Here is a 17,245-nt window from a genome sequence, read left to right as displayed (position 1 = left end):
CATGCACAAAGCTAAAAACATTTCATTTCCCAAAGACTTCCCAACTAATTATCCAAAACAACCAAGAAAATGTGACAAAGGAATACTTCTGTGTCCTGTGACATTGGACTTTATGCAGCATTGACCCCATATTTCTACTGTAATATCATTATGATGTTGATCATTGTGGAGTCAAGGGGGCTTACGGTGGTGCAATCCAAAGGCCTGCCCAGTGTCCAAATGCAGATGTTTTCTGGTAGTTAATACTGCAGCTGAATACATTGGAAAAACCCAGAGGTTTTTTTCCTTTTTCAAGGTGATAAAATATTTCTGTAGCAGAGACCACAGCTATGTACAGGTTGCTTGTTGCAGGAAATCCATAAATATTAGGAAAGTTGGTGAGTGGGACCTGGAGATGAAATTACCAATGTGAGATTGATGATACATTTAGACAGAGCCCAGTGAAGTAGAGAAACTAACACGAAGAAAAAAAAAAGCATCTTAAAAATCCATTTGAATTTAATTCTAGTAATTCATATTACTTCAGAGGAGGCTAGAGACAAAAATGTATTGGGTATTTAGTTGGTGGTGTCTTTTTATTTTTATTTTTTTTTCTGTTACCAGAAGATCACTTGTTTCTTGTTTTATTCTACTTCAAAGTTTCAAAATCTGACATAAGAAAGCCAAGCCCTCACTTACCTGCTTTGCTCAACACAGACTGCAATCAGCAACACTTTTCCAAACTCCATTCTGAAGCTTGCAAGGAAAAGGCTTCATCCTGCCAGGCAGTGGTATTAGCCATCACATGGAAGGCCGTCATAATTCCTGCTCAGTGTAGCAAGGAGCATTTAAAGTTGAAGTAGACTCATAATGCAAATGAACAAGGAAGTGCAGATGAGGTGATGATGGCTTTTTATTTATTTTTTCCTGATTAAACTTGAGTGAAGGTGTACGAGACATGATTCCTGCTGCTAGTCCTGCTTGTTCACAAGCTAAAATACACAAATACTGTTCAGAGCAAGGAGCAAAAATCTCCAGGACTCATAAACGCTGGTTGTCCCCATCTCGCTGTGCTACATGCGGTATCTCTGTTGCTTATCCCCTCTCCCTGGTCCCATTAATCTTGCACTCTTTGCTGCACATTGGCTCCGCTTCAGCAGGACAGATGGAGAACAGCACTGTTGTAGCCCATTTTGTAGCATGATTAGGCATTTTACTGAGAAGTACAGCTTCAAATTCTTCAAGCTGAAGAGGACCTAAAGCTCACATTTCCCACTTCCCAGGGAGGCATTCCAACCCCTCCAATATCACGTTATGTCCTCTGGCAGGGAATATTGGAATGGCATTAAGGAAAAACAAAGGAAAATGCTAATGTGATCTTACAGATGCTTAAAGCATTCAATTATGATCAATTGTGTTGCTGTTTCTGTGCATCAGCCTTCAAACAATTGGTATATTAAGAACAAGAAAAGTTTTAACCCTGCATCTTGGCATACAGAAATATGGGAGGGACTCCATTTCTTGCCTGCTTATTAAGGAGTTCTACTTGGATGGGCTTTACAAGGAGCTCTGAGATCTGCAGGATAAGCTGTGCTGCAGGAACCCAAACGTAATGCTGGGAAAGGACAGAGATGGCTGTGGAAGATACCGCCACAGAGGCAAAAGACAGAGGGCATTTCAAGGTGGGGAAATGCAGGAGGAACACAGCAGAGAATTTCACACAGCATAAGAAAAAGAGAGAGTCAAAGTGAGGAACTGCAATGCTGGTTCACAGCCAGCCTAAACTACTTCCAGCATGTTCTCTGGTGGGTCTGTGATCTGTGATGCGTTATGAGTACACAGCTCCCCTCTCCCCCCACCGTGGGTCAGACCTTGGTGTGTTGTGCTGGAGAGATACATGTCCTTCGCTGTAAAATTCCTTTGCAAATGCCTAGAAGGGAGTTAATCCAGCCTTCCTTACTTTGTACCACAAAGTGAAGATAATTCCAGGGAGGTGGATGGCTCAAGGTATCCTCCAAAAATTTATCCTCTAGGTATTGAGCAAAAATTTACCCTCCAGGTATTCTCCAGCCAGCCCTGTATCACATGCCCAAGTAAAGATGTGAAAGAGAGGAAGTGAGGAAAAGCAAAGCGATAAATGAAATTCCTGCATTTTTTTTTCTGTGTATTTTTTTTTTTTTCATGCAGGTTGCAGTCTTTTTGATAGGGACTGTTAACATACTATATCAATCAGCTGCTCTAACTACTGTGGCTATTTTAACCTTCTTGGATACATTAGTAAAATTCATACAGGTCTTTAACACTTGATATTTTCCATTTAATTGTACGGAAATGAGAAGGAGCAGCTGTGCTGGCATTTTATTATTGATGCAGTTGAAAACAGTGAGTAATCTACACAGTTCAGTGATACAGCTCCCCTTGTCCCCAAGCCAGCAATTGGAGAAATTTACATTTTAATTGATACTTTATTCTGTGAAGGAAAATAAAAGCCCTCAGCTACCTAAGTCCTTACAATTAATTAGGCACAAAATAGTCTACGAAGATTAACATCCCAGGAGTGTTCAAAAAAAATAAACAAACAAAAAACCCAAACCCACAACCAACCCACACGACCCCAGAAGGCAAAAGAGGCACTTCAGACCTGTAACCTGTCAATGTAAAATGCCTAACGACAGTTCACAGCCCACAAAGTAGCGCATGTGCCTGCAGTGAGCAACAACTCAGTTGCTAGGCGTGGCGTGGATTTGAGCACATATGGTATCCCCAATTCCCCTTGCCTGTTTCAACCTTAATTCTACAGTACTTTTGAGGGAGCATTGTGTGCTGAAGGGATCCATCGGTATGTGGGCTCTGCCCCACGCAAAAATACTCGCCTCTGGTTTTCCAGCTGTGGACCATGACCCAGCAAGCCATGGCTATACCTACATGCCTTTGCCATCTTAACATCCAGGTGCTTTCCAGGCTGGTACCATTTTGCTTTTGTGTTCCACATGCGCTGGCCGACCCCTCCCAAATCTTCTAAATGAACTGGAACTGCAAAGGGAAATTGCCGAAAGCCTGTTTCAGTACTGGCATGGATTTCTTCAGTCATGTACCATGGCCCTGGAAGATTGGAGTTCTCCCCTTACAGCCATGACATCCTTCAGACACCGTGGAGCCACTGATGGCCGTCCCATGTCAGCAAGGCTGTATAATCCCACCTACCATGCTGCGCCTTCTGCCGCTGCTCCTGAAGTGTTGATGGATGAGAAAGCAGCCGCAGCATTCATCTCCTTTGCCAGATTTATCACCCGCTCTGTGTTCAGCCTCCATACTCAATGCCTTCACAGAGTTATGAACTGTCTCTCTGATCCGGTGTCCCAAACCACAACTGCCAGTGAGCACAGAACCAAACAGTACGCAGGCCCAGCAAAGCCATATGCCTTGGCAGCCGGCTGCCCTTGGGGCAGCTAAGAAAAAAGCCAGCCTCACAATGCACCACAGGGGAGTGTCCTCCTGGGAACAGCTCTGCATTCTCATGGAGAGGATGGACTTGTGCCTCCCAACCATCACATGGACCGGCAGTCACCGCGTGGGCACAAATAACCATTGGTAGGTGCCTGCCAGGCAAGACAGCAAGTGTGGGAGCAAAAGGAGCTTCCCTGCCTCGAGCTTGGCATCCACACGTGCAAATGCGTGGATGTTTCCTCACAAGTGCTTGCCTTGTATGGTCAGTGACTTCTTGTGTGCTCATGGGGTCAGGCAGCCTTCGTCACACCTTCGGGCAGATGCTGCTGGGCGTGAATTGCTTTGGGCACCAGGCTAACTTCAGCGTAAACTGAACCAGATACTGGAAGGACTCGGCATCCAGAGGACTTCAGCTGATGACATTCTTCATTGTTAGAAGAAAACATCACAGAAAAGATGTTGCAGAAACAGAGTATAATCTTCAGGGGCTTTTGCTGTCTGGTGTTTGCAAATGGGCAAGTACAAGTGGAGATTTTCTGGCTTTTATTTCCAGACACGGGCACATTTTCTCACAGATGCCAAAACATATGTTTCTGGAACAACAAGATTGGAAGAAAACTAATAAAACCAGTGCTTTGCTTAGCTAGTTATAAAGCCATTTTTAATAGCAATATAGCAACAAGGTTTCTTCAGGAAACCTTGCTACGATTGAACTGCCCAGATCTTAGAAGTCATGAGCAAACAGTGAAGTCCTTCCAGTCCATCCAGCAGCTCTGTCCCAGTTCTGCATGGGGTTTTCTGGCTCAAGGGCAGTGCAGGACAAAGGCAAGGGCTGGGGAGGGCAGAAACCAGTAGCCTGGGAATCTGGAGTGCTGGGGCTGTTGGTGTGACTCTGGGTTTTGCTACCTGCATGTGCATCACCTAGATTTTACTGCTACCTGGAGTATCCTAGCCTCTTGTGTCACAGTGAAACTACAACTCCAAACCTGAATAATAAATATAATTTCTTGATTTTACATTCTCTGAGTACTTCAACTGACTTAGTGTTAAAAAGACATTATCACAAACAAATTAGCTGATAAAGGTTTGAAGTAATACTCATTTTGTCTTGTTCCAGAGAAAGTTAGTAATTAGAAGTCCTACAGTAAAGGATAAAGTTGCAAACAAATCCTTCCAGATGCATTATAATGGATTTCTACTTACTTCAGATAGTTTAGAGAGCTTTTGTATTTGTAATTGACTTTTTCTTATTTGAGAACATTATGAAGAAACATTCTTCTCTTCACTTTCCTAATGAGGGTACAGAGAAGTGGCAACACGAGAGGCAAAGGACACAAGTTTGAACAGTGGAAATACTAAAAAAGAAGTGGAAATATCAGTAAGGCCAAACCACTGCATGTGTTTGCAAATAGTCTGTGTTTATATGTCATCAACACTGTGGCTGAGCTCTCTGTAGGTGCAGCTGTATATTTTGCTGTACCCTGGGTGCAATAATGTGGTGCTCTGCAATATTAGGTTGATTGCACCGAGCTACTTACCTCTGAGTAGAGGACATCAGTGACTGAATAGTTTCTGATTTTGCTGCATTTGTATTAGAAAATACTCACTTTGGCATAAGCCCCTGCTGCTGAAGTTAAACAGTATGCCTAAAGCTGTAAGTTAGTTACTGACCAAAATCCTTCTGTCTGTGGGGATAAAGACAACGGGCACAATTCCTTGTGTGGACTTGGAACAAATGAAACCCCAGTGGCCAAACAGCTCCGATAGTGGGCAAGGAGGGCAAAGCTGCCAGTCACAGTGCAGAAAGTGGGGCGGCACTAAATCAGCATATTCTTTAGCAAGTAGCAGGAAGATACGATTTGTATATGGCTGCAGTGGGGAGATAATTTGTATTCGATCGTTATCCGATAGAGCTTATTAAAAATAACTAGTCACGTGGAAAAAAAAAAAAGGGCAAATTAAGGGAACCAGTCAATTTGCAGACTTATTATTAAGGAGTGAACTAAAAATAATCTGAATTGGCTTGAATTAAAAAACTGCTTGAACCTTGAAATTCTGTTAAGTCTGGAAACCCCCCCATCATTTCACCTGTAACTAAAATGGGTGAGTGCCCCGACACAGGGAACTACAGGCCAGGCAGTCTTTCCTGAGGAGAAGTTATAGAGAATATGCTGCCTATGGTATCGTAACTAGTATCAGTCAAGAAGGTAAGTGCTGCCCTGGGATGTGGCTTCTTCCCAACCCTCCTAAGATCTGATCATGCAGCATTTTCTGCTGGTAGCGGTCAGAGGCTGCCCAGCTCTGCGCAGAGACCTACCTGCCCTGTAGCTTTTTATAACTGATGGATTTGGCTGAGAAGCTAAAGAGAAATCCAGATGTTACACCAGGAATCCAGAAATCTGAAGCAAGTTCTACCAAATATATTGGGCCAAAATTAGAAACTTGGTTGATAAACTCTGGAAAAATTACTTGATGTAATAGCCTTTTTAGAGGCATTTTTAAGATACTGAGTATGTACTTAGGGGACTTCAATACAGAAAATTAAAGCATATGAATAACTTTTCATGCTGATTCACAAGCTGCTAGGTAATACAAACAGCACAGATATTTGATGGCAAAGGCTTAAAGGTTTAGGGTATTCAATAAAGCTTTTGCTGCAGCAGAATTAAATTAGTATATAATGACATTTTCGCATTAGAAGAAAAATGTCAAGTAAGCAAAAATCGAGTGAGAAAAAAGTCAAGTCAAGCGAGACAGGTAATGTCTGCAGAAAGTGTGGTGCTGTCCTCAGGGCATTCAGCCTAGTGTCTGCAGACTGCAGTTGTTCATCATGATCCCGAAGCCATGAAAGGGAAATTAGTCCTTGCAATGTTAGATCGTAACATCTTATCTAAATGTATGAGAAATGCACAGTTTTATTTAGCAAAATAAATGAAACTGGAAAAAAATATTAAAGGAACGTCATAGTAGTAAAAGTCTCCACCAGCCATCCTGGTTAAACCTGCATAAAATGGACATGTTACCTGAAGAAAGGAACAAGATGCCTGTGGAAACCTCCGTCTGCCTCCCCTAATCTTGCTCTACCCAAGTCTGATACACATGGCAGGAACTGGTGGCAGGGGGAGTTAAATACAGCCGTGTGGTTTCTTTGATCACGATGGATGTGCTCAGCCTGACGCACTGCAGAGGCCGTGCTGGAGCAGATGTTGTCAATGAGGTGGAAGAACTGCTGAGGTACCTGCCTCCTTCGTCTGGGGCACCCGACTGCTCAGGCCCTACCGGATCGTTCAGCTGTACACGGCTACCGCAGGGCATGCAGGCAGCTGTCACAGATCTCACATTTGATCTGTGATGTTCTGATCAAGAGAAAGGGAGAGGTTACATGAGTACCTGACAAAACGTCATCATTTAAAGGTTTTTGGCCTCAATGCCTGAAAATTTATGCTGATGTAAAGGCAATCCAGTTCCAAAAACTTTAATTGCGGTTGTAAATTTTATTTCCCCAGCCAAAACCTATAGCAGGACTCCTGCTGTCCATAGAGAGTGGGTGATGTCCTTATACAAGCCTGAATCTGCACCACATGAAGCAGATTTTCAAAACATGTTTTTCAGAACATCAAAAATGCTTAGCAATAACAGATGCAAGCAGCGCACAGATCCTGAAATCCCAAGATTTCTAACTCTTTAAAAGTTTGTCTGGGATAAACTCTAACTGGAAACTGGGATTGTTTTATTTCTCATGTCCTTAACCAGTTCTGCAGCTCCCAATCTTTAAAATAAATTACAGAGAGCAATAACCCACAGGACTGACTGCATGGAAGTTGAGGGCTTGCTCATACTTTTAATACACCATTAGTTATCTACCTTTACATTCGGACACAAGATCAACAAGTCAACATCTTCCTCAAGCATTGTCAAGCTTTCTACATACATCCCTAGCATATGGTACAAAAAGGAGATGAGAAATTGAAACTTCTGAAATAAGGAAGTTCTACCATCGCCCTTTGCTTTCCAAAAGCATTTTCATAAAGTCCTTCAAGTCAGTGAGGTTACTCACAGGATTAAATGATGTTGATTCTGGGCATGAAGTGCTCAGCCCCGTGTAGGCAAATGCCTGAACTTCAACGGCATTGCTCACGTGAGTGAATTTACTTCTTTGTTCCTGGGCCCTATCCTCAGACTACATGGGATGATCCTTTGAGGAGGCCTTCTGTCCTTCAGCCAAAGCCTTGTTGATGATTTTTATTTGGGCTTTTTTTTTTTTTTTTTCCAAGTACCGATAGCTACTTCTTCAGACCTAGGAGCTACAAGGAGGCATGGTTTGCTAGGCTTTCCAGCACCAAGTCCAATGTGAAAACTCACATTCTGAAAATGTGGAGATGACAAATACCTTTTGCAGTAGGAATCCAAAGAATTCCTGTAATAGGCATTTTGGAACAGAGCTACTCCGTGATCACAGGCACAGCTTTACTCGGTAGGAAACGGTGATGAGCTTGATGCATTGGGGACTAACAGAAGAAAGGAGAACGTACTTTTAAAGCACTTCATCATCTTCATGAGATTTTAAAATGTACCTACCATGCGAAGTTAAGTTGAACTTCAGCTGGTTCTTTGAATAATTTATTCTTAAAACGCCCGAGGAATCATTTATACAGGGAACAAGGATGTGTTTGAAACCTCCTTAATGTGCAGTTCAGACCACTGAAGCTGGCCTGCTTACCACCATGTCTTCAGCGACAGCATAAGCAGGGCCAATGCTTGTTCGCTATGTCTTAGCTCCTCCTCGGCACGTTATGACTAAAGGTGAAGCTGCGCTATACACAGTGATACGAACACTAGGGAGTGAAAGTGAAAAACAGAAGGGAAAAGTATCTTGAACTGGTAAAAACTCTTTTCTTGCTGAAGAAACATTAAGGCATTTTATTTCAGGGTATCTCTACAAGCAGGACAACAGAGATTGACTTCTGATTCCAGACCAAATCTTATTGGCTTTGATCCCAGGCAGATCTGCAGATAGTCTGGATAAAGATTACACAGCAATTATCTGTAACAAATTCATTTTTATTTCTACTATTAATAAATCCTATAAAAGTTAATTCTGCTCATCTGTAATGTGTCTTCCCATGTATATTTCTACAATGCCATTAAAAAAAAATAAATCACTTCTTTAGGTTTTCTCTTGCTAGATTTTTCAGTGGTGGCAGTAGTGACTCCACACAGAATGAACACGTTTACGTTTAAGGAAGTTTTTTGGCCTCTTGTTTGCCAACCTCTCAGCAATTCAGTCATACTTTCTCCTTAGGTCTTCAGTTATAAATCACCACATCTGACAAACACCAAGCATTAAACCAGGGAGCTCCAGCATAACCTCGAATTCTGCCCCAAATAGAAATTATGATAGAGGTTAAAATGCCTTTTGGTCACTGTCCTATTCCATAAAGACTGCTTTTGTTTTAGTAGCTCTACAGGAAATGTACGCTGTATTTCTTCTTCTGCCTCATTTATCCCATCTGTGCTGTTTGCACATTAATTTGAGGGAAGCCAAAAGGGAAATTGTCACTACCCTTCTGTTCCTGCTATCCCGTTCTCCCTGTTACCCCAGGGTACGCCTGCTAGCAGCGGAACAGAAACCACCACAAGACTTCCCACAGCATTTCCAGCCCACGTGCGTACTTTACATGTTCCCCCCAACCTCGCTGCAGGGATTTGTGGAGGGGCTGCTCTGCCCCAGCCCCACCGCAGCAGCGGCCACACACTGGTACTGTTTTGTTTCTCCTCTGGTGTGCTGTTGGGAACGCTCTGATCTCTTACAAAAATACATGCTTCTGCTAAGCGTCACCGTACTAAAAAGTGCACTGAGGCGTTTAATTTTGTGCTGCTGTGCTCCATGGAGAGGTAAACAGGTCCACCTCTACATCTGCAAGCTTTGCTTCTTCAGCATGAACAAAAACCATAAAATGCCGAGGTTTTAGTAACACTTTTATCTCTTTATACTTTTTACATAGGCAGATAGTGGGGGAGAATGATTTTAAACTGAAGGGAGATTTAGATTAGATGTTAAAAGGAAATTCTTCACTCTGGTGAGGCACTGGCACAGGCTGCCCAAAGAAGCTGTGGATGCTCCATCCCTGGAGATGTTCAAGGCCAGGTTGGATGGGGCCCTGGGCAAGCTGATCTACCACGTGGCATCCCTGTCTATGGCAGGGGGTTGGAACTGGATGATTTTTAAGGTCCCCCAACCCAAACCATTCTGTGATTCTTTTCATCAACTTCTAGGAAAAGAACTGCCTCCTGTGCTCCTAGGGAAAGGAGATGGGCACCTGAGTCAGGTTTTTGCTCACCTATCTTCAGTTGTCCAGAACCCAGCTCCTCCCAGCCTCTGGCCTCCCTCTCCAGTCAGTGCAGGGAGCCAGGCACCTTGGGGCCTTCATTCACATATTCCAGACACATTTTAGGATGCAGTAAAACACCTCATTTCTCTCCATTAGCTAGAAAGGTAGCCTGGACAATTTAGTCGAAACACAACTTTCAGGCATTCAGCTGCAGCTGTGCAGACACCAGGTAAGAATCTTCTGCTCAGTTCTAGCACCTCCCTGCCACCTGCACCTTCCAGATAAGTGAGAGAAGTCATACATGAAGAAAATCAGAGCTAACCATGTAAGGGTTAGAAAAAGTGACTATTTGGGAGGTGTCTTTTTTCTGTTTTCCAGTTGTTGACTGCATTTTTTCCTTAACTCTAGTCTCTTCTGGTTCCTTAGCTCTTCTTCCCTGACATTACTATTTCTTAGAAGAACTATTCTGCTTGTTTGTGCCTTTTGGTCAAATTCCAAGCCTTTCCAAAATGAACATTTCAACAGCATTTTGTCCTCTATTTATAGACAGTTGTCTGTTCCATGGTCTGCAGTTTGCCTTCTGTTCCCTCTATAGCACATCACATCCGTACTGCGCTTCCACAGCAGTGGAAGTGCTTCCTTTTACCCTTACAGAGCATTTCTCAGGAAACTGGTACAGATAGATCTTTAGGGTACTGATAGATCTTTAAAGAAGTACTGAGATGTAACACTGCCTAAAGCTGTAAGGAAATGTTAAGACATTTAAAAGGATTATTCCATACTCCCATTATTCACCATATGCTGGAAGACATCTTCCCCCTCAAGCTTGCAGCCTTATAGCACGTTTTTTACCATTACAACAAGAGCCAATTGTTTAAATAATTGGCCTGGTAAAACAGAGACAAATGAATTGTTTCTACAATCTGTGAATGAATGCTGCGTTTTTTTTTTTTTTTTTTTTTTAAAGAGTCTGTTTCTTATTAAGATAACAGAAAAATAAATATTCTGTATTTGAACTCCAAAATATGCAGCCCAATGTCCCTAGACAACTTAAAGCTATTTTATTTAAATAATAGTGGGTTAAACTTTCAGAACACTGTAAAATCAAGGTTTCAGAAGACAGTATACAGCAGGTGCGTACTCTGGATCTATTTCTTGCCCCATTGATCTAACATCCTTACTGGGAATGGAAAAAATACAATCACAGGAGGTGTAGAATACAGGTTGCAAGCACAACCTGATTTTATTTATTTTTTCCTCATTCAGGTACAAACTGACCACTTTTCTAGAGAATGAAGAGCAAGACAAATTTAACAGGACTCTGACCCCCCATTATTTGTTGAAATACATCCACCTGCCTGTGCAGCCGGTTCAGCGCAGCACCGGGTAGCACCCAGCCACACACGTGGATCTTGGACTGCTTGAGCTGGCAGGCTTGAATAATTTGGCTGATGCTGGAAGCCCACAGCCTGACCTTCAATATGTTGCTATGTAATTGTTAGGGATGCAACTTTTATTAGATAAAACAAATATCTGTTATGACAAGATATAGAACTAGCAGAAACAAAATTATTTGCCCAGCAACTCCTACGCCAATGATTTGGCCTGACCTGACCTGAACCACTCTGAACAGATCGATGACAGCAATTCCATTAAATCAGAACTTTAAAAGGTTGAAAACAGCAAAAGACTAGAATGAGCAATAGGAGAGGCTATGACTGATAAAGCCTTCATATTCTAAAATGCCATTAAAGAACATGCTTTTATTATTGTTTTATTTGAGGTCTAAATGCAGCTACTTACAGGTTTAAGTATCTCTTTCAGAAACAAAGAAAGCCACTGAGGGAACTCTTTGCCACAGCACAGAGTTTTGACTCTGGACTACTTGTAAGGCTGCAACAGCCACAACAGAACGTACTTCTCAAACCTTAATTACTTTTTGAAACATATTGAGAAAACCAGAACAACCTGATGAGTACACAGTTGAATACTACATGCTTAAATTTTAAGAAAACCTCTGGGATGTTGCAGTGTCTTGACTGGTCTTTTGAAGGATTTTTCAACTCTTAACGGCTCATGAACGGCTCAGACTACCTCTTGCTTTTTGTAACCCATCAATCTCTAATACAAGGCAAGGAGGGAAAAATGTCAAGGTATTCCTGTGCTCTCTGACTTAATGCACCTCCATCTTGCTCTTCAAGAAATGGTTGCAGCACTCTGGCCTCTACCATTTCTTGGTAAAGCAAGGAATTAATAAATCTCTTCCTCAAGGAGAGCATGAGCACACTTGACAATACGTGTAAGCAGCAGTAGGGCTGAGTAGTGGTTGTAAGATCTGGTACATCATAAGCGCACATACTACTTCACTATTATTTCTACAGCGTTGTACGGTGAGACTTAGTTAACAAGGAGAGAACAAGAGAGTAATATTCAGTTTAAGGGAACAGCACAGCACACAAATAAGGTGACTGCAAGATTACTGCTAAGCCATCAGCCAATTATTTTTCATTTTGTTGAAGTAAAATACAATGCTTTATTCTACAGTGCGTTTGCAGAAACACAGAACAATTTTCACCCCACCTCCTCCTTTTTAAATACGTCATCTGACACATTCTGACATATACCACAGCAGACATCTGGACTGCAGTAAAGAAAGAGGAGAACCCTGTATGAACTCCAAGTTGTTAGACCAGCAAGTAGGGCTTTTAAGCCTGCTTGGCTTAAGATATTCAGCATCAGTTAACTGGAATGAATCATGCATCACTCAAGTTCACTGTGTGGATATATTACTGTAACGCTCCTGTAACAAGATTACAAGATATACATGTTCTTGGGACAGACCAGTCTCAGAAGTCATTACAGAAGTCTGAGAACACTGAGAAACTCAAAAAAAAAAAAAAAGAAACAGAATAAGAAAAAATTAACATAATTCATCAGTATCTTCTGAAGCTTGCAGGACTCGTCTACACTTCTAAACAGAAGCATAAAGCTATACACTTTTTTCCCCCCTCCAAAAAAAAAGCAGACTGATTGCCACTCTTTACACTCTTTAGAAGTACTACAAGTGTCTCTTGGATAAACTTCACAGAATTTCAGAACATGTGCCTTTCCCTGAGGCCAAAAGGTGTTGGATTCACTCAGGAATGGATTTCTGTTAAGCATTCTTAGCTTCAAAATCAGAAGAGGACTGAATGCATCTTCAACACTGGAAAAATCACTCACATCTATCAATTAAAGGAAATAAGATAAATTAATTTTGATTACCTTTAAATAAATAATGATTTTAATAAATTTTTCTTCTAGGACTTCCCTTCTAGCAAGATGTAATACATGTTTAAACCAATCTTTCAAACAAATTTCTTTGACTATAGTAGAGCCACCATAAATAGTTCCCCCTGCAGAACCACAATCCCACCAAAGTTCCCCTTATGATCCCTAAATACATGATGCCTCATTTGGGGGTATGCAAAATACCAAAGTCAGCAACACCCTGTACTTAATGCTCAGACTCTTCTTACAGAGCGAGGGAAAATACTGTTACATGTTATGTTTACTGTACTTAAGATTGCAAAAATCAAATCTTAATATATTGTAGCAGAGGGTTTTATATGTTATCTTTCAAATGGTATAGAGCAATCTATGGTATTTTTAAAACAACACTCACTGGTGCAGGCATTCCAGCTCTGAAGGCAGGTCACAACCTACATAAGCTTTGTTCATTAAGCTGTACTCCAGCAGTGCACAAAAACAGGGATCCTACAAGAAAAGATTAATGTTTAACATAAATCACGCTACTGTGTGTAATGAATTTTCAAACAAATTAGCATAGCACATGAATGCAGGAGATTTAACTGGACCTCTTCCAGGAACAGAAGAAGGCAAACAGTGCAGGAGTGGAATAACATTCGAGAAAGATACTGAGAGCTGCACTGTTACATTTGTTGCATATAGGTGTGGGGAGACTAAGCTTTCTATTCAGCTTGTTTTCTGGAATACTGCTTTTCTTCTGTTTTATCAGATATTAAGAAGTGCTTGGGAGTCTACTGTACAGGTGCCTGAACTGTCCACCTTTACCTCTGGAGCTGAGGTAATCCTAAATGCAGACTGAAGACAGCACACCAACTATGAACATAAAAGATGTTCTCTCATATCAGATAACCCCATAGATTAGTCATTTATCATGGCAAATACCACATGCAAATCAAAGATAAAAGCAAACAAACAAACAAACACTTACTTTCACAAGAACATGAGGATTTCCCACAACAATCAGCAAAGCTTTTGCTCTAGTAATTGCTACATTAAATCGCTTTGGGTTAGAGAGAAAGCCCAAATAGTATTTCTCTTCCATAAACATGCCTTCATGAGATCGCACCTAGAAATTAATTTCAGAATTGGAATAATGAGAAACCAACTTCCCTAGCCATAGTGTAACTATGATGAGCAACATATGATTTGCTCACTGCAACAAACCACAGGTCAGTGTGAGCAATGCACAAGCTAGCTTCATAACCACATTTCCCACGATGGATTTTCCCAGAGGTCTCTTCTCCTACAGTCCCCGAACACAACTTTAGCAATTTCAGAAGAATGGCATATTAGCTTTATTTTAGGATCATGAATACCCACTGTAATTTGAAATGCAAGATACTAAACACTACATCCTGAAAAACACCATTTTTTTAAAGTCTTTTCAGTAGAAGAAATGGTAGTTACTGTTTTTCTAAGTTCTACAGCTCAATGATACTTCAGAGTGTCTTGTCAGTGAGCTTTGCTGTAGCCTAGAGGAAAATGCCACTGAAGCAACTAATGTGCTTTGTAATGATTTCTCATCAAGTTTTCACCTTTATTTCAATCAATATTTGAACTCATATTTGATAAAGTAATTTTCCATTACTAATAATGAGTTTGTGTAAGTAGGAGCACAGTACATACCTACAACTATTTTAAGATAGTTACTATGCTGGAGTGAAAAGCCACGACATGACGAAGTATGAAGAAGAGTAAGCATGGTTCTGCTGCCCTTAGGAAAAAAACAAGCAAGCAAACCCCCAAATGCCTCCTCCAAGACACAGGACAATCCCTCACACAAACAGATTTCTTCCCTCCTTTTCCTCCCCAGTCATCCTGTTTTCCAGGTCTTTGGTTGTTTTAATAGCTATTTTGTCCTCTCTCTTAGAAATTCTATGCACTGCTGTTAGAAGTAGTCCAGTGTATCTTCAGCCACACATTCCTGGTCTGCACTGCCTCCTTTGACCAGTCTGTCCTCTGTGCCATTACCCAGACTCACAGGGGCACAGCCTGTAATAGTGCACATTCTTGAACAGTTCTGAAGAATCCCAGGTCACAAACACCTCAAGAACTCCACATTCCAGACTTATATCTTTTACTTTAAGACTTACTGCACGAAAAACATCCTACCATTTGGACCAAAAGCAAGCACACAGACTGCATTCTGAACCCAGCTTCACACTGCAGAGATAAAGGTCTGTAAAGGTCCGCATGGACCTGTAATGCCCACCAGAAAAAAGTCTAAAACCCCAAAACACAATCGCATGCACTAAACTGCTATCACTGGGATGTTCAGTGTCAGGTTAGCTTTTCTTTCAAGTTTCCCAACCACCTTCTCTGCTGACTCAGCACAGCTTCTTACTCCTGGCCAGCAGTTCAGCATGTATGTACAACATCTTCACCAGAGCATACTTGGATGTTAGCTCAGAACATAAAGGATCAGTATCACACATTCCTGTATAAAGGCATCTGCAAAACGCGTCAAGATTGATCACCTAACTGCTTATAGCAGCTGCTGCTTCTACTTCTTGACTCCACACTGAATTCTCCTTACAGGCACCAAGAAAAACCTCCACTATCAAGAGCCCCATCCAACAATTCTGTGCCTGAGAAGAAAAAGGACAAAGAAGTTGATGTTTTTTTTTCTCCTTATGGGGTTTTCATGTGAATCCACATACCAAAGATGTGTGCATACACTCTGGAGTGAACATCTAGCATTTAGAGCAAGAACTGGCACACACCTGCACCTAATCAAAAACAAAGGGGTGGTAAACACTGGTGTGTGGAGCTCCTCCTCAGTCTTCTGAGGCCTGGTGTCTCAGCTGCTGCAGAGTTTTCAGGCTGTTGACTGGAGTGTGGTAAATCATTGTGATTCACTCAGTTCTCTAATATTTATAATGCTTCCAGTTTGCATCTTCTCTAAACATGCTTAACTGAAGGTACATTATCTGCATGAAACTCTAAAACAAACTTAAGTGTGAACATCCAAAAAGGTTTGAAGTTTACTTCAAAAAGCCCAGACAGCACCTTGTTCACATGTGCTTAAAATAAGCACTTTTCCCAAATGCTGCAACAGACTACTGATAATAAATATAGCTTCCTCCTTCCCTTCCCTCCCTAAGCCCCATGTCAAAGGAGCCAGAGAATTAAAAATACATAAGTATTCTACACAGGACCAGAGCAAAAATACATACTGTTGATAGGATGGTAACCAGGTGCTCCTGCCCTTGAAACTCTTCCACCGTGCCAACTTTAACATCTGACAAATCAATGCTTCTCAGAAGAAATCTGATTTTTTCCACCTACAAAAAAAAGATTTGAAAGATTTTTTTATTTTTCACATTTGAGAGTGGATTACTTCAAATCCAAAGCATACGTCACAAAAATAAGGAACTTAATGCAGACAGGTTGTAGGAAATGCCCGCAGCAAGGTTAGCCATTAGCCACTAGTGAAATTTAAAAATGAAACAGCAGCTTTTTTCTGAGACGTTTAACACTTCTTACATGACGCAGCAGGTGAAATGCTTTCACCATGTGTACAGAAATGGACAGTTTTTTGATAAATCCAGATTTCAATGAGAAAACCAACTTAGATCTTAGGAGTTTATCCATAGGAATCCTTCTTCCAGTGTGGAATGTATCCAAAACCAAGACTTAAAACAGGTGTGGTAGGGCAAGCAGCTTCCTCCATCCCTCCAGAAGACTGTGCAGAGACTCCCCCTCTGCTTGCCAGCTGCACCATGCAGAGTGAAAAGCAGAGGCAAGGCGTGACCACAGGTGCCTGCTCTCTTCTGGAGGGTACAAGGCAGTCTTTTCCACCACAATGCTGGTATGTCTGGGATAAGCATACGATCACCAGCAAAAAGCTGCTTGGAGACTGCAGCTGAAGTGCTCCAAATTAAGTGAAAAATGAACCACGGCTAAGCCAAGGGTTACAGTGCTTCTTTTCACATCAGCATTCTTGCAAGACAAAGTGACTTTCCTGAAGCAGACATTATTAGTATGCCTTGCACCATAGGCAGATGAAGGACACAATCATACTCCCTGAAACACTTCACAGGTTTTAATATAAGATGTTCAGCCACATCTCTACCATATATAAGTATTTGAAAAATAAGTAGTAACTGTAAATACAGGTAGGTGCATATGCTTCAACAGTGGAATCAGCACAGACAACTCTAATTTGCAAGTCAGAG

The 17,245-nt window shown here is 41.5% G+C and overlaps 1 protein-coding gene across 4 annotated transcripts in view; it reads right to left on the bottom strand.

The window, feature by feature from the left end:
* Positions 1-10,969: 10,969 nt before the first annotated feature.
* The window catches only part of MOV10L1 (Mov10 like RNA helicase 1), a 38,962-nt gene continuing 32,686 nt past the window's right edge, over positions 10,970-17,245 (bottom strand). For all 4 annotated transcript variants that reach the window (XM_013100795.5, XM_005020857.6, XM_013100797.5 and 1 more), the window contains 4 exons: positions 16,244-16,351; positions 13,996-14,133; positions 13,423-13,514; positions 10,970-12,982 (listed from right to left, as the gene is read on the bottom strand). In XM_013100795.5, coding sequence (XP_012956249.1) covers positions 12,973-12,982; positions 13,423-13,514; positions 13,996-14,133; positions 16,244-16,351 — 348 coding nt within the window. In that variant the 3' untranslated portion in view covers positions 10,970-12,972. The remainder of the gene's footprint in view (positions 12,983-13,422; positions 13,515-13,995; positions 14,134-16,243; positions 16,352-17,245) is intronic.

Source organism: Anas platyrhynchos, chromosome 1, assembly GCF_047663525.1.
Source record: "Anas platyrhynchos isolate ZD024472 breed Pekin duck chromosome 1, IASCAAS_PekinDuck_T2T, whole genome shotgun sequence".
NCBI classification, from domain to species: Eukaryota; Metazoa; Chordata; class Aves; order Anseriformes; family Anatidae; genus Anas; species Anas platyrhynchos.
This window is presented reverse-complemented; position numbering and strand designations above follow the sequence as displayed.